This window comes from Chanodichthys erythropterus, chromosome 5, assembly GCF_024489055.1.
Source record: "Chanodichthys erythropterus isolate Z2021 chromosome 5, ASM2448905v1, whole genome shotgun sequence".
Taxonomy (NCBI): domain Eukaryota; kingdom Metazoa; phylum Chordata; class Actinopteri; order Cypriniformes; family Xenocyprididae; genus Chanodichthys; species Chanodichthys erythropterus.
This window is the reverse complement of record NC_090225.1, coordinates 9,376,597-9,400,820: the sequence shown is the minus strand read 5'-3', so window position 1 is coordinate 9,400,820 and position 24,224 is coordinate 9,376,597. Positions and strand designations below refer to the sequence as shown.

At 37.6% G+C, this 24,224-nt stretch overlaps 1 protein-coding gene across 3 annotated transcripts in view; it reads right to left on the bottom strand.

Annotated features, from left to right (window-relative positions):
• LOC137020428 (collagen alpha-1(XXIII) chain-like) overlaps nt 1-21,484 on the bottom strand; it is a 39,738-nt gene extending 18,254 nt beyond the window's left edge. The window contains exons 1-3 of one of the 3 annotated variants that reach the window (XM_067385979.1): nt 20,867-21,484; nt 16,403-16,472; nt 10,528-10,565 (exon numbers count right to left, since the gene is read on the bottom strand). In XM_067385979.1, the coding sequence (XP_067242080.1) occupies nt 10,543-10,565; nt 16,403-16,472; nt 20,867-21,151 (378 nt within the window). In that variant the 5' untranslated portion in view covers nt 21,152-21,484 and the 3' untranslated portion in view covers nt 10,528-10,542. Of the gene's footprint in view, nt 1-10,527; nt 10,566-15,932; nt 16,473-20,866 lie in introns of those variants that run through there. The other 2 variants (XM_067385980.1, XM_067385978.1) reach the window with 2 other exon arrangements.
• Nucleotides 21,485-24,224: the final 2,740 nt, after the last annotated feature.

Genomic DNA, 24,224 nt, shown 5'->3' with positions numbered 1-24,224 from the left:
CCTATAAAATGGCAATGTCCTAAGGGTATGCTGATTAAAACATCAAAGACCTTCCAGAAAACCGTAGCTTTGTAGCAAATCGCATGAATTGAGCCCAAAAGTTTTTCTTTTATGATTCTGTTCTCGTTTTGACTTAAGGTTAGAAATATTCTTTACTATGTGCTTGCAAAAGATGGAGGAAAAAAACGTGGTGAGGGGGGATGAAAGCAAAGCACAGACGAGGAGAGGGATTGAGAAAATGGCTGATTTAGGTAAACAACAATAGAAAAAAAGAAGGTGACAAAGCTCTCAAACTTGACAGGGTAAACAAAGGAAAGGAAATGCTGCCTATCCGTTTAATGGGCCTAATTAGTTCCTAAGTGCTTTACGTGGATGGGGTGGGGGGCTAGATGGGGGCTGGACACTGTGAACACGGAAACAGAGGTGACTGTTCAGAAACACAACACAGTAGGGCAAATAAAGTACATGTAATCGAAAAAAGTACAAAACAGGATCTTTAAAAAACTGTTGGATTAGTGTCGAGGTGACAATCAAAAGGCTCCAATGTCCATTCAAGTAAATACTTCACAGGGATTATAAGTAATCAGCATTGACTGAGGAGGGGGTGAGAGGTCAGAGGTCAATGTGAGTTTCTATAGCCTGAAACAGATATTGTTTTACTAAATTAGCAGCAGTCTTTTGTGGTTATCTCCAGCCTAAAAACGAGCGCAACATTAAACCTGTCACTTTTCGTCAATATGATTCTGGAATGGAAATCTCCAATTACTGGCACAAGTAATACAGCAGAAAAATTGAGGGGCAAAGGAAAATGCTTATACCATATTCTTGGTATTCAGAGAAGAAATCACGCTGTAAATAATATTCCATAACACCTCAATTAAAATTTTTTATTCTGGTCAAAAATTGTGTCCTTTTAACAAAATACACATGTACTGTAGATGAAAGCAAATTTAAGAATAATGTAAAATACATTTGCTAGTAGTAAAAGTCAAATTATCCTCATATTAGACTGACATGCCTTTAAATTAATAACTAAAAATTGCTACCTTCATGTGACCTAATCCTTTTTAATGCCTCTCAATAATAACGCAGATATGTACGTCACTGATCTAATGAGTTCTGGTTTCATATGAAAAGGCGATTCAGAACTTCAGAGGAAATGACATAAGCATGACTCCAAGGACGATTTACGGAATAAGTGCCTGATGTGGACATAAAAGAGAGAGGTAAGTCATCTACGTGCGTCTTTTCATACTGAGCCATCTGTTTTAGTCCTTATTAGCTTAAAAGCTGCGCTGATGCCAAGCGTTTAGTCAGAAGAGGACTGATTTCTTCATTATTTTGAACCATGCATGCTTGAAAAACTGGAGGATTAAGCATGAAGATTCTTCTTTCCTATGACAACAAATTACCTTTTCTTTTAACCTTTTCACATAGGGCATGTTTAAAATCCAGAGACCAGATCACTGAGATTAACATCTAGTAACAACGATCTTTAAATTCGAAGGTGCACAGATTCTAACCTGCTCCGTCACTGAAGATCATATTCTGTTAGTGAGAAGCTTGATTATATCAGATTTGGATCTGACTTGTTCTAGGTAAACACTTGCCTGATTCGCTCCATAGAGCAGGTGAAATAAAATCTGTACTTTGCATGTTATACTGTTAAGATAACTATAATTACTGACAAAGTCAAAAAAGCCATGTTTTATGAGTCTGTGTAGTTTTATGCTGACTGGAGAGATCCTGTGTCTCTCCAAAAAACACAAGAGCTAAGCCTGTGCTTCCGTACCAAATAAAAGGTTGATGTCAAGCAGGCTGTTTTTCTATCTCAATTCTGGGTCACAACCACCAATTCATGCATCTAATGCTTAATAACAGGCAAAATTGAACAGATCACATTTATACTGTGTCTACAAGTTTTTCAGGTGAGAATGTAGTTGTTTAGACCTGAACTATGTGACTCATATTTAATGATAGAGCCTATTTTACAATGTGTTTAGACGCTTTCTGAGATGCAAACTCCAGGACGTCAGCGGCTGTTCAGTGCTCGTGTACCCACCGAGAACAGCTTAATCTCGGCCAGTGCTTCGGGGGACTTTTAAATGGAAGTAAACAAAGGACGTTGTTTTAGGGCTGTTATTGAAAATTCACTTAACTGTAAAAAGGACAAATACAAAGATCGCTTTCCTCAGCGGACATTCAAACAGATTTTTATAATGGATATAATATCATGGACATCGATCTGAAGAATTAATGTTATATCAGACACAGGTAACTAATGCTCACACAGTTGAGCTCTCTCTCTCATGGAAGAAAGTAGTTCTGCACAAAAGAGGGTTTTACAGACACTTTGTTGTTACTTCTTATTTATTTGCACACTCATGCCATCGAACTGTTGTATAAACTCAATATCACACTCGTAGCTGTGCTATATGGCTGTATATCAGCACGCTGTGATTACATTACTTGGCCACCGAATCGCAGCCGTGTTGATATAAAGCCTTCTCACATGGCTAAAAGTTTGATATTGCTCATATATATATATATATATATAGTCTGATATATGACTGCTATTTTTTACTGATTAATAATATATTTGTACATGCCCAAGAGTATCTAATTCTGTCATTGTGAAAAATCAAGCAAAAACTTGATTTTTTTATGCTCCTCCAGGCATAAAAAAAATTGTTTTATGCCTGGAGGAGAAAAGAAATGCATCATGCTATTGTGAACATAAATGACAAATATGAGTTGATAAAATACTAAAGTACTAAAAAGGCAGAGCAAAACTTGGCAAGAGTGAGCATTCTCATTCATTTTTGGTTTATATTGTGCAAATTAATGGTAGGCTTATCATTTGAGCACAGCAAAGTGAGAAATATCATATGGAGGGGTGAATGCTTTCTGAATGCAGCATAAATCAAACTTAAATATTTGAAGGAGTTAAAGACTGAGATTTGCCTCTGAGCGGGAGGCAACATCCTCTTCTGCTAAGACTTTCGAGCACTTAATTAGTCTTAGACTCTAAAAGGTGACACACAACCTTTAGAAAACTGCTACTACAATTTCAACTACCGTTAAGGCAACAGCCTGAGGAACAAAAATAGTCCAAAAGGGGATTTTTTTCTTCTTTCAAATTCAATAAAAACTGTTGTTTTTGGACGTCTGCCCAGAGCTGTTAACATAAGAAGTGAGCGAGCTCCCTCTGAGCAGAAGTGAGCGGAATGCACCTTGATGCCCGCAGGAAATCTGCTGCAAGCAGGGGGCCTCGACTGATGATGCCAGCACACACTCGGACTCAGGGGAGCAGGACCATGGATCACGCACACACACGCACATGCACACACACACACACACACACACACACACACACACACACACACACACACACACACACACACACACACACACACACACACACAATGATACACATATGCACACAGACCACACCGGTTTATGATATCAGACTATCAGACTCCTGGACTGAATGCAAATCCTACGTCTGTCTACACTGAAATTTACTGCTTTCCAGTGCTTCAATGATCTGGAACATAATGTAAACACACTTTAGGTTTTGATTTTGCTGTGTTGGCTTTGCTAAGAGTCCCATTCAATAAATTTTCAATTTAACTTCTATCGTAAGGGACATTGTAGCAGTAACCGCATTTTCCAACCACTATACTGTACCTTGCCAACTATTCTGACCTCAGTGCCTGATATACCAAAGATATTAATTTATAATTTAACACAGTTTTACAAATATAAATGTTAATTATAATAAATGAATAACAAAATCATGTAAACCTTCAAATATTTATTATATATTCCATTCCTTGCCCTTATAGAAAAATAAATTTGCCTTAAGAATTTACCTTGCCTTAATGTAGTCTGAAATAAACATAACATAACATAACATAACATAACATAACATAACATAACATAACATAACATAACATAACATAACATATAAATAAATCCATGCATTTTCCAAACCACTTGTATACTGTATGTAGAGTCGCAGGGATGCTGGAACCTATCCCAGTGTTTAAATAAGCAATAACACATGAGTAGCTGTGCGTTATTGCTCTATATCAGCACGGCTGTGATTTAGCCATAGGTAATCACAGCTGTGCTGATATAGAGCCATATCACACTGCTATAATTGTGATATTGCGTTTATACAACAGTTCGACGGCACAAGTGTGTAAATAAATAAGAAACAACAATGGATTGTCTTTAAAAACCCTCTTTTGAGAGGAACTACTTTCTTCTGCCACAGATTCACATCTCAAATTGACAGTTTAAAAGAGAAAGAAAGAAAGATATCAACTAAGTGAGTGCATTACCTGCATCTAGCTGATATTCTTCAGGTCAATTTTATAATCATAATCCCAAAATCAACTCGCTCTTCTCCCTTTTCCTGTCACAAATCAGATCGGAAAGGCATTTATTTTTAATAAAAATTAAGAAAATATTTGAAAAGTTGAAATAAAGTGCCTAACAAGTGTTTATAATAAAGTATTTATTGAGTTGGCAATAGATTTGCTCCTCTCTGATTGGTTGCTGCCACCTGTCTGTTGCCCTAATTAGTTGCCCTGTGTCTCATCAGGTTGCCCGTTGACGGCAACATTGCCCAGCAACATTGCTCAAAAAGTTGCCCCGTGTATCATCACCTTGACTCTTTCTCAATACCAAAAAATACAGCATGTTATTTATTTAAAATATTTACTGAACAGTAATATAATTAACAACAATTGCCATTATAACAGTATAAGAAGTAAAATAAGAAAACAAACAAGCAAACAGTTAAACATACAAAAGCAGCGCTCTAGTTAGTGCAGGATTTAATTTCAATGTAAATATAAAGTTATGAAACATAATATAGCTAAATCTATTAGTTCTGGAACAAATAACAGATTAATAGGATCAAAGACTGCCCGTTTGATATACCCAAAATGAATTATACCTCATGTTTAAACACTATCCACATAAGAGCCAGCAGCAAATTCCCGAAGGACTGGCCGAGATGAAGCTGTTCTTTGCGGGTACGTGAGTGCTGAACGCATCTCCGAAAGCATCTAAACAAATTATTCATGTACATTTTGATTGGGTTGACCAGGCATCTAGATGGACCAGTGTAAACCTGACCTTATGTTGCTTCATCACTGGCTACTGCTGAACAGTCACAAACAATTTTCCAACTAAAATGCTTTTTCAGACTACACTTCTTTGGTTATGTGTATCTTCCAAAAGCTGAGTGTACAGTGTGTGCAACAAGTGGAATTCATCTGGGGACGCAAATACACATGATCTGTTAGGAGGCAGAGAGATTTAGAAGATAGGCTTTTCAGGTTTCCAAAATGAAACTATTCCTCCAGCGTGTGACTAAACAGTCCTATTTCAAAAAAAGAGCAGTAGACCACAATGAGTTTGTGCAGCATTTGATATCATTCCTATGTTCAGCTGGGAGATTTTATCGGTTCAGTTTACTGCTAATTTTTATCACCATCTGCAGAAATACTTAAAATGTCTCTGAATTTAAAACGTGGTGGGAAGATGTTTGTGTTTGTTGGTTCATGTCCAAAGAAAATCAAAACTTGCATGAATTTCTGTCATTCAAAATATTTGTGAGAGATGCACCAGTTGCACTCTTATTAATGCCTGAATCACAATTATTAATGTTTTTTCCCCCCAGAGACAATGTGCTGCTAAATGAGAGAGCGTACTGGTGAGATGACGTCTGCAAAGATTTCAACATGTTGTGCTTACTTAAAGTTCATTCAAGCAAACCAACGGTGACACAACTGTTTGTAAACCACAATCACAATGTATGTTGTTGTCTGTTTGTCTTGAAGAGTCTATCTTTGGATTCTTTATGTATCAAGATAAACAAGCAGATAGTGACTGATGACAATTTGGTAAATTATTTGCACTTTTGGTTTATTTTCCCATTGAGCTATGTGCATAATTCTACGCTTCATTTTCAGCCGTTATGTAAACCCAGTTCTAGGAAATGGTTTTCATACCACTCAGAAATTTTAAATTAAGGGCTATTGTTATACCTCAAATAATCCCAAGATTTCCAGACAAGCTTTTATGTAAATTTTTTAATCACAGACATTCCAACTGTATTTTTCTGACAGACCTAGTGGAGTTGGGTTTTTATTACACCCGATTTAACCTTCACAGATTCACTATCATGCATCTGTAGAAACAAAAAATGGTGCTTGCTTTTGGCCAACCACAATGGAATGACCGTGCATTTCCTCAAACTGCTTATTCGAGCAACATTCCCAGAATAAACTGGAATATTTTAGCTGAGATATTTTACCACTGAATTTTCATAGTACATTTTCCTTTGTTTTCAAGTGAAGATTCCTCATGCCACAAATATTTCTACAACCAAGATTCAAACAGATTAGAATCAAATATACAATGCGAATATCTTCTGTGAGAACATCAGGAATAAATATCCAGCACAAGATGTGGTATGTGAAAAACAGACACATTACTCTCTCTCATGACTATTAGCATTCCTCTCTCTTTCTTTGTCAAAGAGGTTGTGAATCATTTAGAATGTAACTGATAATGAATGTACAAGTAAATACAACAAGTACATTGTATCTAATGATCAATTTAAATATTAGTACATTGTAGTTAAAGACACTTAATATAAAGTGGGGCCATAATTTTAATTATCCGAAACAGACAAACTCATCATCATTTGTTAACATACAAATCACCATCATTATATATATATATATATATATATATATATATATATATATATATACATACACACACACACACACACACACACACACACACATATAAAAATAGATTTATAATTCTGAATTCCTTTTTATCGATAAATCAAATAACTAGGGATGTCCAGATCCGATCACATGATCGGAAATCGGGCCCGATCATGTGGTTTCAGACTCGATCGGAATCGGACATTACCTCCCGATCAGGACTCGGATATATATGTATTAGGGGTGCAACGGTTCTCTGTAAAAAATCGAACCATACGGTTCTCCACTTACGGACCGCACTTGCACTGCGGTCCATCTCGAATGACGACGCATCTATTGGTTAATATGGTTTGTTTAAAATAGCAACGTGGAATACAGACAGAGTTCAGATAATGTATGTTTCAGTCGATGGATGCGCAAAACGTTACAACAACGATAATCAGAAAGCGTGGACAAAACAGTCACTCTTTGTAAACTGTTAACTGCGAGTGCCGTCTGCTCTAATGTCCAGTCATTTACGCCGTCATCACCCGGGTGTTGACACACGTTGCACACGTTGCTGTCTGTATTTAAACTAACTCGTTTAAGCCTTGCTGATTTAAACCTTAAAGAACAAGACGCGAAAGAGAACTCGCACGCGCTGTGAGAAGATTTCTGTGCGCTCATCCGAAGCGCGCACACGCTTATTCCAGTCAGCGCGCAAATACTGAGTTCTCTTTCACGCCTTGCGCTTCGGCGGCCACATTCATACAAAAATTATGTCAACATGCCCGTCCTAGCGAGTATCCTAGCAAACATAGTCGGTTATGTCTTAAGTGAACGTATATTAGTCGAGAAAGACAGCGCATGTGGAACAGTAGGCTATATGTACTGGATCGTGCATGTCTTAAAGGGAAAACAACTATTCCTGCTGCCTGTATTTAATGTTAAATCAAACAACAAATAACAAAGAAATTACTCACTGCTCTTGACTGAATAGTTTTTGTAACTTCAATAATGATTAATCTTTATTTATTTTATACAGTAAAGATAATATGCAGTGATATTTTATATTTGATTACTATTTGAAAACCGAATACCTGAAAAACCTGAAAAGCACTGTTCCTGGATCTGTTTTTTTGCTCTTCTTTATTCTTTTTTATGTAGGCTATTAAGTATCGGATTGGGACTCGGTATCGGCAGATACTCAAAATCAAATGACTCGGACTCGGACTCGAGGGCAAAAAAACGTGATCGGGACATCCCTACAAATAACTCAATTCAGAGTCACTTATATGAATTCAAGCCAATTCTCTCATAGTCTCATCCTCTCTGTTTCCCTTACACTCTTTCTGTCGATCTGAAGATCTCTCGTCTGTGTCGGTCATGACTCACAGACTACACCTCTCCCGAGTAAGACTGCTCTCTGGCAGCTGCAGTGTAAAGTAATCACGGGTGAGGAAACAAGATCCAAAAGCCCCTCTTCCTGTCAGCAGACATGTCAAGGTGAACTTGGAACTCCTTAAATAACCAGCAGCACGACCCTTTCACCTGACCCTGCTGTGAGGATCAGAAGAAGCCTCTTGTTTACAAGAGCATTAAGGACATGCTGCAACGTTTTTCCTTTCCTTCTTCTCTTGTGCTGTTCAAATGATAGTATCAACTGGTTTTAATGTACTGGGTTAATCTGAGCACGCAAAACGTAGCTACTTTAAGGTTGCTGCTAATCTTTCTGTGTATTTCTCTCTCTTACCAACACACACCGCAGCGCTCTTTGATCCAGTCCTGGGGGTCTGCACTGGTCTGTCAGCAGGCAATGCACTGGGCATTCTCTGAGTGCCCAGAATGCCATGTGCTGTGTGCACCCTGTCCCTGTGGGAGCTCTGGAGACGCTCTGACAATGTGTGCCATATCCAACAGCCATAATACCAGAACATAACACTGTATTCTAACAAGTGTGACACAATAAAGCAACAAGTCACTTCATCCCAAATTTGTCCATTTTCTATATCTTTGGGTAGCTCCGCCCACAGTGAAATCTCATTGGTCCAAAATCCTCCTATACATTTAACCTGTTCAGAGCATTTTTGCTTTTAGCTAAGACAAACAATCCTAAGACTAGCTCTGCAGACTAGCTTTACTTCAGAAACAATTTGATACTGAATAGAAAATGTATTATAAAAAAATGTGAAGATACCATCCTTTCTGCAATTCCGGTGGTATTGAGGACATTCGTTACCTGCAGATGAGTGGCTGCTTTCAAACATTCCATTTGTATTTGTGTGAGTGCTCTGTAAAGAGTGTCAAATGTTTCTATTTACCAGGTGTTTTTGAAGTGTTGATCATTGTAGCCAATCACAGAAATCTGTTGAGTGTTGAACACAGTGACCAATCTGAGGTGTTAAAGTTAGTCAGAATCCACTCAATGCAGATTTTCCATAGTTTTTGCAAGAGTTAGCTTGCGCTGACAGCTTCAGTGACTAAAAAGGGTTTGATTTGCTTGCTATCTGTATATAAAATATTTAAAATACAATAAATGTACTATTATCCTACCAAGTACACAATGCAAAGGTTTGGGAGTGACCTCTGTATTTAAATGCATGATTGAATCCTAAATTGTAAATGATCAACCATGATAACCATAGAAATGAACAGGACAAAAAAAAGTCTGACGTCAAAATAGACCTGGCTGTGAATGCTATATGCCAATATTATAATGTATTATTTACTTAGTAGGGTTCGGTAAAAATATCGATTTCTCAATTTTAATCGATTCTCATTTTTACAAACCGATATCGATTATTGTAATTTAAGTGTTTGTATATAAATAAGTTAAATTTTAACCTTCAATATTATAGTAACGTCCCGTGTGTAGTTTACATCATTAGTTGAGAGATTTTTTTTCCTTCTCAAACTGAAATCGGAATCGAATCGCAAGCATGTGAATAGAAATCGAATCGGATCATGAAAATTGTGTCAATACCCAGCCCTATTACTTAGAATTATTATTATTAACATTTATAATAACTCATATGATTTATTTATTTACATTTTCAAATAGTTAATGAAATAGTAGTTCCAATAGTTTCCGTTATGGTACTGAGAACTGTGAAATTTTACTAGTATTGTTACTGACAGAAATTTTGGTATCACGACAATTCTTGCACTTAGTTAAAATAAACATGACAATATTTGACCAATCTATTTAGGTTTGTTTTTGAGTTGTGAACAGTCTCTCCCACAAATTATATCTCTTTAATATCTTCTCCTTGACAGAAATTAGATCAAATGTGAAGCAAATAGAGACTTTTGCTGAAGAAGAGATCACAATAACTTCTCAGTATAACTGTGCTCAGATAACACCAAATCTACAATCAAAAGTCTCAAATATTTCTCATCACATTCACCCAGAGCTATGCTATACATCTGTTTGTCGACAAGTGCCTAATATGTGTATTTTTATTTCTATTAAGTCATATTCGGAAGACATATGAGTACTTAATTAAAGTGTAACTGAGAACTCAATTAACCTCTGAACACTTTTCCACTTGGCTGTGTTACTGTGTTGTACTTTTAGGGATGATGAGGATGTTAAATATGGCAAATATGTCATACATAAAGTTCCCGGAGTCAAGCTCCAGTTACACACACTAGATATGGCTTCTCTTCGGACTGCATCCAGGTATACTGTCAAATGTCACTTCCTGCAGTGAAGCTTGGGGCTTTAGAAGCCTCTCACCCTTCCTGTTGTACTCGTGATTAATCCCCTCAGATGGGCATGCAATGAAACCCCTCATCCCCCTCTTCATGGCAGCCACAACAATCCAACTGAAGACCAAGAGAGAAGCAGTCAAACTAGTGTCAGTGATGCACACATTTAAAGATAGCACTCTTACCCAATCCCTTACGACCCCTGGTGACACAACTAATGCTGGCCACCAATGCTGGCCTGCGGATCGGAATCTAGTCACAAAGACACTAAATCCTTTTGGGAATTGGGTCTTTGGTTTTTTCAGAAATAAGAGCAATGTGAGTGTGTGATGCATAGAAGCCAAGAGGGTGGCAGCAGTCTCTCTCTATTTCTCTGTTTCCTACTACTACATCCAAGAAAGTGCCATTCAGCTTCTCGGGAAACAATGTGTGGATTCAAGAGCGTTCTGGACGCTTGGGCCTGGATTCAATCTAACTGTCATGGGAGTTTTCCTGTACACTGACAAAGCTGTTGGCAGCAATAGCATCTAGGATCATTTTTACAAATCTCTGCTAGAACAAAGAGCATCATATCCATCAGCATGCCACAATTGTCTACACAGTTCATTCACACCTTGAGCAGCGTGCATTTGGTTTTCACGTCATTGTGACTCTTCCATACCAGGGCAGATAAACACACCGTTCCAAAAACATTTTTTAGAGCCATAAATCACTGTCTTTATGTATACATACTACGTTCTTGTTTTCTCTGATGACTAAATAGCGACAATGCATCAGTCACTGTTAACAGAACTGTCACACATCCAGCCATCTATGATAAGCCACAGATGTCATTTTTTAATAATGATGTTTATATATACACATCTGTTTAAAGGGGCACAGCTAAGCAACATGCACACTGAAAATAAACCTAAAACACTTAAAAATCAGTGGTTCTTAACTGGTTTTACAAAGCAGCGACCCAACAACCAACCAACCAAAAAAAAAAAAAAAACTGTTTATTGTACAAAAGTAAACAAAATCAAACACAGAAATGTATTTAAATATTTATTAAAGTATTATGGTAATTTCAGCTGGTTTGTTTGAGTGTTTGGTTTCTAAATGTCTTTTTCAATGGTTTCATGCTCTTGGCAGCTAATAAATCACCACACAAAACCGGTTGTGGTCGGTACAAATCACGTTTATCCTCACTTCAAGTGAAACTGTATTTAATGTTATCAGGATCATATTTGCTTTTACCTCGCATGGACGTCTTCATGTTTTTAAGAATGAGGGTATGTCACGCAATCTGCCATGTTGTCATCTGTCTATGCTTTCCATTACAGTTAAAAATATCAAGCTTTAAAATTAATGAAAAATATAACATCAGAACAACAATGTTTCACATGAGTATGAATATGGGCATGCTTTGGTGAAGTATAGTTAAAGGTGCCCTAGAATTAAATATTGAATTTATATTGGCATAGTCGAATATCAAGAGTTCAGAACATGGAAAAGTTTCAAACTCCATTGTTTCCTCTTTCTTATATAAATCTCATTTGTTTAAAAGACCTCTGAAGAACAGGCGAATCTCAACATAACACCAACTGTTACGTAACAGGGGTGTACACCCCAATATTTGCATATGCCAGCCCATGATCGAGGCATTACACAAGGGCAGAACGTCTGGATGTGCACAGCTGAATCGTCAGACTAGGTAAGCAAGCAAGGAAAACAGCGAAAAATGGCAGATGGAGCAATAATAACTGACATGATCCATGATAACATGATATTTTTAGTGATATTTGTGAATTGTCTTTTTAAATGTTTCGTTAGCATGTTGCTAATGTACTGTTAAATGTGGTTAAAGTTACCATCGTTTATTACTGTATTCACAGAGACAAGAGCCGTCGCTATTTTCATTTTTAAACACTTGCAGTCTGCATAAACATTGCCAGCATTGCCTCAAACTCATTCAGAATCAAATGTGATACATCCGATGTATGCATGCAACATGCATGACGAACATCTTGTAAAGATCCATTTTGAGGGTTATATTAGCTGTGTGAACTGTTTTTATGCTGTTCAAGGCAAGCGTGAGCTCCGGGGCGAGGGAGCGGGAGATTCAAAGGGTCCGCAACCTATATATCGGTGCATAGTAAATGATGTCCCAAAATAGGCAGTTAAAAAAATGAATTAAAAAAAATCTATGGGGTATTTTGAGCTGAAACTTCACAGACACATTCAGGGGACACCTTAGACTTGTATTACATCTTTTAAAAAGAAGTTCTAGAGCACCTTTAAAACAATGCCAAATTTTCTAATAACTAAGCCTACACAATAAATAAAATCGATACTGCAATATGAATTTTCAAATCTCAAAAGCTGTGATTTGCTTACATAACTATATGCGTGGTGGATTTCAGAGTGAAATGTGACACTGTGTTCAATCTGCATGTGCGCAGCTCATGATCCAGTGTTTGTTTCAGAGTTTCAGTGCAACTTGGCACATTTACTTTGAACTGAGCTGCTGAAACACTGCATCACAAGCTGCAAGTGTGTAAATGAAGAGTGCCGCACTTGACCCTGAAACATTTATCACACTCTGAAACTGCCAAAACAAAAGCTAGATTGTTTAACATTTGAAAATGAAGAAAGTAAAATTTAAATATTAGTATTGTAACTTTACAGTTATACAATAAACTATTAAATACTTACATTTTTATTTTACAATACAATAGTATTATTACAATATATTATGTTTAATATTTTATTTAATAAATCACAATAACATCATAATAAAGTTTAGTGATATTAAATGGGTTAAAAACTGTGCAAATATGACCTAAGTGGAAAGATTCTTTTAAAAACTCTGTCCACTTTATGAAAGAAGTTTGAGTTGGTCTTAAACCCAGGCGTGAAGGCCCCATTTTTTCAAGTTTTTCCAAATCAAAGGATGGTTCACACTAAAAAAAAAAAGTTAATGCCATTTTTAAAAATCTTTTTATTTTCTATGCATATGCACTGCACAATCACTCTGACCATCCTAGAATTATTAAATCTTTCCAAATATAACTATTCAAATCATCTGGTGAAAAGTCCTGTATTTTTTCATATTGCAATATATTTCTGTCATGACAACTCTCGGAGTGTTTGGCATGGTAAAGGATATGACAGTGTTGATATGTTTGGTATTGGGAGAATAGATCAGCTACGCTGATGCTGCTGTTGGTTATTGCTGCTGCAGATCAAGTACAGGACTTGCTACTGCCATTACAACACGCTGCTGTGAGGAAGTAAGACATGCAGCTGCTGTACAATATAGCATACATGAATTACTTGTAGCAGATCTGTACAGGTGGAGCTGGGGAGGGTGGAGGGTTTCTGAAAGCACGCTGCAACTGCTACAGCAAATGCTGACCAAGTATTTGAAGGTTGAGCAGCGAGCTCATAGGCTACTGATACAACAGGAACCAATCAGCTGTGCCCTATAGAGAATGAGGTGATTGCAAGCAGACTGAGTTAAGAACCTATCAGAGTTTCATGACAGAACATTGTATATCATAAAAAAAAAAAAAAAACATATCATAATTTCCTATATTGTGCAGCACTCTAATCCACACAGGCTTGTTTATCATCCCTGCAATGTAAAGATGACTCTGAGAAGTTGATTAGTTTTCTTCACAGTAAGAATGTGGGCACTGTTACTGCTTCAGTGCTGAAATGTGCAGTGCTGGGGGGTGAACAGTTGAATGTATGAACTGACTCTGACTTTGTTCATAAAAACAAATCTTGGAGAATTTCCGAGTGAATGCGAATGGGCCAAATGGGTTTTTAAACACGAGCTGAGTGAATTTAACCTCTGCAGCCCCTTGGTATTTGCAAAATCAGAAAAAATAAACTCATTTGGATGTGTTGAAACATTCCCCAGGCCCATATGCGAGGTGTTTTGAGATTGTAGCAGTGCTGCGAGAGGAACAGTTCATGAGAGAGAATTAAAATTATGTATGAAGCCACCAGGTTGTCTTACAGACAGTCACACCACACATCATCTTCACTTAAACACACTGAGTCAAGAATAATAACACACTGTCCTTGGGCTCAACTGCACATGACAAACACATAGCATTCTTTATAAACTTGGAAGAGGAGGTGCTAACTGTACAATAAAGAACTATTTTTGTTGATGGGTTGAAACAATAATACCTTTGCAAGTAGAAAAGTTATTACTCCTCTTCTCTCTAAATCAATGCTATACATATACATGCGCTTGATGAAGGAGTCACAGACTATTGCCCACTGCTGAGCACTCAAAATAAACAATGGAATGGAAGCCATCTGAACACTGCGTGCTGAAATGATTGACAAGCAGCAGCTGGCGACATGGAGAACGACATATATGTGAACACTTCCTCACATACAGATAGTATTTATACACATTTATACACAATATACAAACGGTACTTTCATTGCACTGTATCTACAGTCATTTCAGCTGAACAAGTACACATTCTACGCTGATCTTTTGCCTGGTTTTCATCAAACGGTTGAAATAAAGTAAAAGCGCAGTCTGTATTGCGAGATCAGACACTCTCCCACGGCTCAGTAATAAAGACCAAACAACAACAAACACGACCATCATCTGGGATGCCTGCTGTTAAACGGTCTCCACACCTGGCTCAAAAGTGCCTATCCATGACATGGCCATCTTAAACTGGTTTCACTACGCTGTCTGAAGTCACTTCCCACTCAGTTAACACAACAATGACTAGTACTGACTAGCCTAATTAACACTGAGATGTCTGTACCACCTGGCCTGGTTCTGAGAGATGTGTAAATTCACACACACACACACACACACACACACACACACACACACACACACACACACACACACACACACACACACACACACACACACACACACACACACACACACACACACACACACACACACATACACAAGCGCAGGCTATAACACAAGAGGTTGTCTAATGACTGACATCTGGAGGTTATGTTAGGGAAGCAAGTAAAAATGTAGCTGCTAAGAAACCACATTGTTATTATAAAAAGTGTGACGGACTAGTAGGTCATTTTAATTCGTGCTCATATACATTTTAAAATAATAATTAAGATATTTTAAGTTTTTGAAAGAAGTCTCTTATGCTGCTCACCTGCTTTTATCTGTGCCAAAATACAGTAAAAACAGTAATATCATTACAGTAATAGGAACTTTTCTGTTTTAATATATTTCAAATGTAATTCATTCCTGGCAAAACTGAATTTTCAGCAGCCATTACTTCAGTCTTTAGTGTCACGTGATGAGGTCAGTAAGAGTTACATAATAATAATGCTTTTATTCATGCATTAAATTGATCAAAGGTGACAGTAAAGACATTTATAATGTTACAAAAGATTTCTATTTCAAATAAATGCTGTTCTTTTGAACTTTCTATTCATCAAAGAATCCTGGAAAAATATCTCATCTAATGTCATGAATATTGAACAAGGCTAGTCCTGTTAAACACACAGATGTGACTTGTTAGTTGTACTCTGCGAACCTTGCTGACCGTCCCTGCACTCAGGAACGTCCAGATGACGCCATCCCAACACTCCGGCTTGCATCACGAACCACTCAAACATTGAGTGAAACCAATGACTGCCAACAGCGCACGAAAATATGACTGCACCTGTCACCATAGCGATGCCAGTCCGAGGGCACAAGTGGACAGCAAAGGGTTGGGGAGAGGAGAATCTTTTCACTCATGTACTTGCATGGTACACGTCTCTATCCTATTGCCGGGGCAACAATATAATCTCTTCATACAGGCATTTTTTGCAAAATGGAAGCTCAAAAGGCTTAACCGCAACATACATTTAAATGCATCTAAGAAGTAACAAGCGGAGCACAATGTCACAAGTGTGTTGTGATCAAGGAGGGGTGGGCTGTGGATGAATGGGGTAAACAGGCATACCTGGTGGACAGAGGCAGCTGTGAGGAGCATCCCGAGCCGTCCGGATCTTCGGTAGACGTGCAGCTAATTTCTGGAAATAAATAAACAGGACATTTAAAGTCAGCTGTGCAGAAACAAACCACTTTGTATATAAGGTATAATTCAAAAGTATAATTCAGATAGTATAGGTATAATTCAGAAATACAGTAAAATAGTACAGTGTAGCTTTTTTTTTTTAAATCAAATTTATTCCTGTGATGTAAAGCTGAATTTTCAGCATCATTACTCCAGTCTTCAGTGTCACATAATCCTTCAGAAATCATTCTAATATGCTGATTTGCAGCTAAACAAACATTTCTTTTCATTATCAATGTTTTTGTGGAAACCGTGATACATTTTTTCCCAGGATTTTTTCGCATTTTCACATTTCACATTCGTCCTTGCTGAAAAAATTATTCAATTACATCATTAGACTTAAAATATTTAAGCACATAAAATAAAATGTTATTGAAAACTAAATATAATTATAAAAATATATACAAAAATATAAAACAATTAAAACATTCAAATTCAAAAGAAAACTGAAAATATATTTATGAATTAACCTTAAACACTTAATATATATTTAGCAACCATCATCAGAGGCACAATGTCTGTTGTCTCTGCATAGCTTTTGGAGCCGTTCGCTCTATTAGAAGCATCACATTGACAGGTGCTCCAGTGTTGTTAGCTATTTGATTAACAATGTATGTGTGCATAAGTCAGTCTTTGGAACCAAACAGTTCATCCATTTCAGACAGACACCCCAGGGTATTGTAGTGAACGTATCAAAGTGATCGATGAACTATAGATTAACAGAATTTAGAGAACAGTGAGTGATATTAAACAGAGCTACTATTGCATTTTATCCCAAACTTACAAAACACCAGCTATAATAGACATACCAACTGTATGTTATGCCATGTCACTGGTAGAACAATAATTGACCGGCTACATTTATGACTGAATTGTAAAGTCTGTCAAGCGTCTACAATGTGGTACTATAGGTCACGCCTGCCCCTTCTAACATTGAAACACTCAGGCTAAATAATTCTGGGGCCACTATTGGACATTTTTCTTGCCCCAGTTTATATTATCCACCGATCGTTCCAGGGCTTTATTTGGTTGTTACTGGCAAACCCTCTTCCCAGCTGGAGAAGTCTTTACTCAGACCACTCTCAGACACTACAAGCTATTGTAGAAGTTTTTCCACACTACTGAACTCGGTAGATATTGTAAAACAGAAAGAGAACTCACGAAGGTTAAGTAGAAAAAGGAAAACCTGAAGAATGTTAAGATGAAAATATACCATACATGTGACAGCTGGGTTAACCAACAGACATTTGTTCTACAAGCACAAAAGCTGTGGAAAATGCACTACAATTTGGAAGGAACCTGTGCTGTGCGTAAACGGCTTTTCCACAGGAGCAATGTCCAGGAACAGAGTTTCCCAGAGCTTTAACTCATGATTTTCCAGTGCCACATTCCCAGGTTATGTTCAAATAAAAGTTTTCTTTAATGTTTTTACATAAAACCATGGGAAAGTGCTTGCAAGACCCTGTTTCACTTAAAGCTAAGTGCTCTCATAAACAGCAATGCAGCGTGACATTGAGAAAACAATAACCAGTGATGAAAAGTTAGCATGAAGAGTTGCATTGACGGGAAGCACAGTGAACAAGATCTAAAGACTTAGCTTTCATTTTGAAGCACATGGAGTTACTGATGTATTTCATTCTGCTAGGGTGTGTTCCTTTATGCTCAAATATAGCTGTTCTTTAAGTCAACATGAAATCAACAAAGGCCCCATTTACCTTAATACCCATCTCTCTGTACTTATTGTGAACACCATTCATCTGTGCATGTTATTCCAAAGAGAGAGAGAAAAAAAAAAAAAATTTTGTAATCTTTCATCAAAAAGTAACTTGTTCACCTCTGAAATGACTTTGATGTCACAAATAGTGACATCAAGTGCCATTCAACAACTTTTTGGAATGCAACGCTCACTTTCACAATCAAATCATTTCCTGATTGTTAAAATTGTGTCCTGTCATACATTATTTTTCATTAAATACCATTTCATTTGAAAACGCATCACATTATTGAAGTAAAATGGTTTGTGAACACATTTCCTGCTGACTTTAAGATCATGACATGATGTAAATGGTAAGGTTGCAGTAATGACATGTGACAGCTGATGCCCCAGTGCTTGCAGGGATGGGTTAGGACAGGAGGGAGGTGACATTCTCTGCCTCCCAGCTTTAATGGTAACTCGATGCCCAGTATTTGATCTGGTTTTAACAATCTATTTTGAAAGGATGACAAAACGTTTTACAATTCCAATGTCCGATTACTGCTAAGACCCCCAGACTTTGTGCCCGGAGGCCTAACTCCATCTCTCTCTCCATTTCTCTCATTCTCTCTCTCTCTCGTTTTTCTACTTTCCCCCTCACCAGATCTTGATTACACCCCTAAAGGACATTCCGGCACATTCTGTTATAAATTGTGATATCGCCACCTTTCTAAACTTCAACAGGCACTTCCAATGTATATGTTTCTCAGCTTTAATGGAGACGTACAAGCGATTTTATGGTGATGCTGAAATGTCAGTAGTCAATATTTCTATGAGAAACATTTGCCCTTGATAACAGAACACCCTTGAGATAACACTGGAGTTTATTATAGCTTTTTGCTATAATATATAATTTTATTTTTGCAAATTAAATTATTCTGAAGGATAATTCTCATTAGATTCTTATTCTTTTTTTTGCATTATCCAAATTAAAAGGGGGTGGCAAAATATGCTTAATTGTCATGTTATAATGCATGCAAAAAGAAAATCTAATTTTCTAATAAGCTAAACAAATTCACATTTCTTTCCTTGACATGCTCTTGTCAGATTTCAGTGAGATTCACCTGTAAATGACTCAACATTATTCAGACCCTGTAATCACACTCAACCTCAAACTGACTCACACTTTTCTGTCTCTACACCAGTCTGCTTAGTCTCGTTAACACACTAAATATCCACCTGCATCATCCTCTGCAGACTCTATTATTTTATGAACTGCAGATAGTGAGATGGTAGCCTTTCCCTGAGCAAAATTCTACCCAAGATACTTTTAACACTGCAAATATTTTACATGCAGCTAGGTGATGATCCACCAGAGGCCAGTGTGAAGGGACCACGGCCGCAGGCAATGCACTGAAAAAATATATATATCTCACTTTTCTCCACCTTACCACTTCAAGCTCAATCCTATTCTACACAGATGACGTGAGCTCAGCCAGTGCTGAAACTGGTGAGAGTCCTAACTGCTGATTGTTGATGTAAAACAGGTGGTCGTATGGTGACACAATGTGTTTAGCAGGTTTTGCATGCTGCAAACAATAGTTTTACTGAACAGCAACAGTCATAGCTTACAGTAGCAGATTTGCTAATTATAACAACAGATTTCTTTTAAAAATCCAGTGGGTCAGATGTGAGTTATACGGGTGCATCTATCGGATCAAATCAATTATGTGTACTTTTATTAAGACAGCTACACTAATGGATGTGTCAAAATGGCAGAAGGAAATTTTGGCAATACGATTGTGTTATTAATAGACACTTGTTCTAGAGCAATGCTAAATAGGATGTGGAGAATTTGAGCCATGTAAAAGAGATCTGGCATCTGGAAAGCTACAGCATCTAACAAATGTAATTTAATAATCATGATTTAATCATTTCCTACTCTAGTGAATGACATTTATTGGTTGAAATATTAATATCAAACAATAGGTTAAGCTAATTAATGTTATCAAGTAGTTTGTTTTTAAAGTCAGTAGAGAGTTAAAACAGAAATAGAAGTCAGTTTTTTTTATCTCAACTATATTTAACCAAGTAAAAAGGACTAAGTGAGATAAAACGAGAAAAAAGTGACCTGGCAAAAAAGCACACAGACAACAAATACATTAAAAAGACAATTTACTAAATGAATGAAATAATGCCAAATAATAATTGATAAATAAACAACAACAACAAAAATAATAAGTTAAAAAAAAAAACTGGGCAAAGGAAACAACTAATTATTTTGATCTATGTGCATGCGCGTTTGTTCAGTCCCCAGAGCTCAAATGTGCACAGTGAAAGTGAGTAAACAAACGAGGACCAGTAAACAAACTAACACGGGGACGAGGAGATTTAGAGCTTAGCTCGTCAGTTTCTTTAAATTCATATTTTAATACACCTGAACATAATTCCAGAAATACATTCCTCATCTTCAACCTCAAACACTTTAAACTTTCTGAGCAAAGCACTTCTACCTTTCGTTAAGACATGTCAACAAGGTGGGACAACACGAATATCTTCTCTTTCGCTCTGTCCTCACTCATGACTCATGCAAATAGCTTGTATAAAGTAGACTAGATATTATCACAAATATCTTAAGAATAAAAGTCACTGCTCACCTCCTCTAATATCTGATCCAGTCGACTCCACAGGACTGGCTCCACCTGTTCCAAAGAGATCCAACTGGAGATACGGGGATCTCTGTCCTTTTCCAAACTGAGCACCCTGGACTGCAGATCCGACGTCCTCAGGTAGAGCAACACACAAACTCCAAACGAGATCAAACACACGCAGATAGCACACACGTCCTTCCAGTTCGTCAAAATGCGCTTTTGGCAGGGATGCTGAACACAGGTCCTCTCCCGACTGGACTGAGGTGATACTCGCAATTTCATGTCCTCCATGTCTGTGAAAAGTAGCTTATATATAGGCAATGTAATGTTTATCCACCACTTTATCAGGCAGAGCAGGGTCTTGTTCAGATAAACTGTTTAAAAAGTTTTCCTTTCAGGCAGTTAAACCGCTTTTCAAGTGAAAATATGAATCTTCAAAGCGACCTCAACAGAGGCATGCTGCTCATTCAAGTGCATGGAGATATTGGTTGAGTGAGGTCCGGCTCTAGTGGGAGTCCGTGTGCTTCGGTCGTGCCATTTGACGGGTTTCTCTGACTGCTGCGAGCTTGAGTCTCTCTCGGAATGAAACCTGACACACACACTACACGGCTCTGCAGCGCTCACCACGGGACCCTTCGCGTCTCTGTCGCGGACAAGCCCCTCCTTTCGGTTTATTTAGGCTAAACGGTAGGGCGGGATTCACGGAGGAGCTGACCCCGGCTTTGATCCTGCTCTGGATATACGATATTTTTAGGTGCACTCACTGAATCAACGTGCAAAGTGGAAATGATAACCACGGGGGGTTTCAAACAACGTTTCAGTTACCAAAACATTATTACAAATTAGTCAGAATGCATCAACTAGAATATGGGTAACCAAACAGTTGATGGGCCCCAATAAGGTGCGTTTACATGGAGCGTTGAAATCGGTTTAAAAGTCCAATCTGAATGAAAATGCTCCACCTCAATCTGAATAGAAATGCCCAAAACTGAATGAAATTATAATCGGATTGAGAGAGGTGGGATAAACCTTTCTATAAACCGAACAAAATAAAAATTCTAGTAAAAGGTCAGCTTCCTGCACCCGTCTTTTCCTCATACCTTACAGCAGTAATATGCTACAAATGCACGCTGTTGCTTGATTAAAGGTGCTCTAAGCGATCCTGGGTGGAGTAACTTCCTATTGACATTCAAAGTGTTCACAGAGGCTGTTTCTCAATATGCGTTCTTCAGCGATCTTGCGTCCTTGTGTTCTTGCTCTACGTCATCATCAACCGTCGAAGTTCGTTCCAATACTCAAGAACGCAAGAACGGAGGACGCATGAAAGTACCCGGATGTGTTCTTGATATCGAGGATGCATCTAATGCAAACTTGAGGCAATCGAACCGTTAAAAATCTCGCAAATACGTGACGGCTCGTGAAAGTAAACCGTTTGTTTTGCTTAATTTTGAACCTGAAGAAAGCCTGCAGTATTTTTATTGGCATATAAAAAATAATCTTAACATTGACAAAGCATAACAGCCATTGTTATAAATACACGAGGTGAAATAAAAAGATATAAAACTATATGAAAACAATGTCTATAATAATATGAAAGACATTTTTAATAGGTTATGACATTGTGTTGTCATGTTGTATTTATTGTGCATTAGCCACTTATAATATGCTGAGTTGAGCAACAAGATCGCAGCACATCTTAATTCTCAAATGATGCGTTCTGTGTCCTCACATACTTCCGAGTTCGTTCTTTCAAGGTCACCTGGCAAGACCGGACTCCACGAGAACGCAAGTCCGTTCTCTGCGTTCTTGGAATTGAGAAACAGCCAGAGGTTAGCTAATTTCGAGGCTGTGGCGAATTTCGACTCCCTGCCAAAGAATTACCCCTCGTTGAAGTTGCTACCTGATTGCCTAATCCTAACCCCACCCCTAATCCTGACCCCTCCCCCACACCTAATCCTAAACCTACCAATACTAGGGGGGTAATAATTTGGCGGGGGTAGGAATTCGGCACAACACTGGCGCATGTAAATACCATATCGGATTAGATAACGTCCAGTTCATCAAAATATGTAAACAGTCCACCGAATCTTTCAATCGGAATGATTTTAATCGGAATGACAAAAAAGCATACATGTGAATGTGGCTATTGACTTCCATAGCAGGGGGAAAATACTATGGAAGTTACCCATATTATTCAAAATAACTTCTTTTGTGTTCAGCAGAAGAAATTCCTTCAGGTTTGAAACAACTTGAGGGTGATGTACTTGATACTTGAGTAAATGACAGAATTTTCATTTTTGGGTGAACTATCCCTTTAAGGGATCAATCAATCAACAATCTAAAACTGTCTGTTTGTTTTAAACTAGGTTTCTTTTGTAGCCAAAACACAAAGTAGGTTAACGCTGCTAACGGTTATGTCTGATTTCCCATCCCTCCTTTTAATGAATGCCTTGGATACAAGTAAGTAGTCATTTTAGCAGACATCCGTTTATCCGAAATGACTTACCGTACACTTATTACAGGGACAATTCCTCTGGAACAACCTGGGGTTACACAGCAGTGATGGTTCATTGACTTTATGATTCTCAGACCTGCAATGTTTTGGCATGGGTATAAATTCATCTAACAGTTGGGGGGGACAATAAACAAAATGTCTCAAGAGCAATTTTTTGAAGGAGACACAAATACTACAGCCAAAATTGTACTAGTAAGGATATGTGTAACATGAAGTGATAGTTGTTAGAGTTAGGTTCATAGGTTCACCAAATGGTTATATTGTAATTATTAAATTATCTGCGTCCTCCACATGTTTCATCTGGGACAGAGGACGTCTCTCTTACTTAGATATTCAACTGCAGCAAGCCCACTGATCTACCACTTAACATCATATTGGGCAAAACCTAACACAACGGTGGATCTATTAGCCTAAAATCAGTTCACACATCTGAATATTGAATATTAAGTCTCCCCAACTAAGTAAGCCAGAGGCAACAGTGGAAAGTAACTTAAACTCCATGAGGTGACAGAATGTAGGAAAAACGCTCCTTTCAAAACACTCCTCTAGCAATTTGTATCTTCTTGACAGGTGACTAAATTCCTAATGAATCTGGTTGATATGTTTGAGAAAACTTTATCAGCAAGAGGTAAAAAAAACTAGCCTCCCCCTCGTCAATCTTTACCGCCTCCACCACTAACTCTTTGATTATTCTCTCCTTTCATCACAATCTGTGTTGAGTGAGTTGGAGTGAGTAGGAAGGGCTCTTCATTTGATAAACAAACAACAAATTGTCCCACCTAATCAAAGTCTGCAAATAAAGCAAACTTGCATTTTTATCACCAAATGTCTCTAAAGAAGAATTTTTTC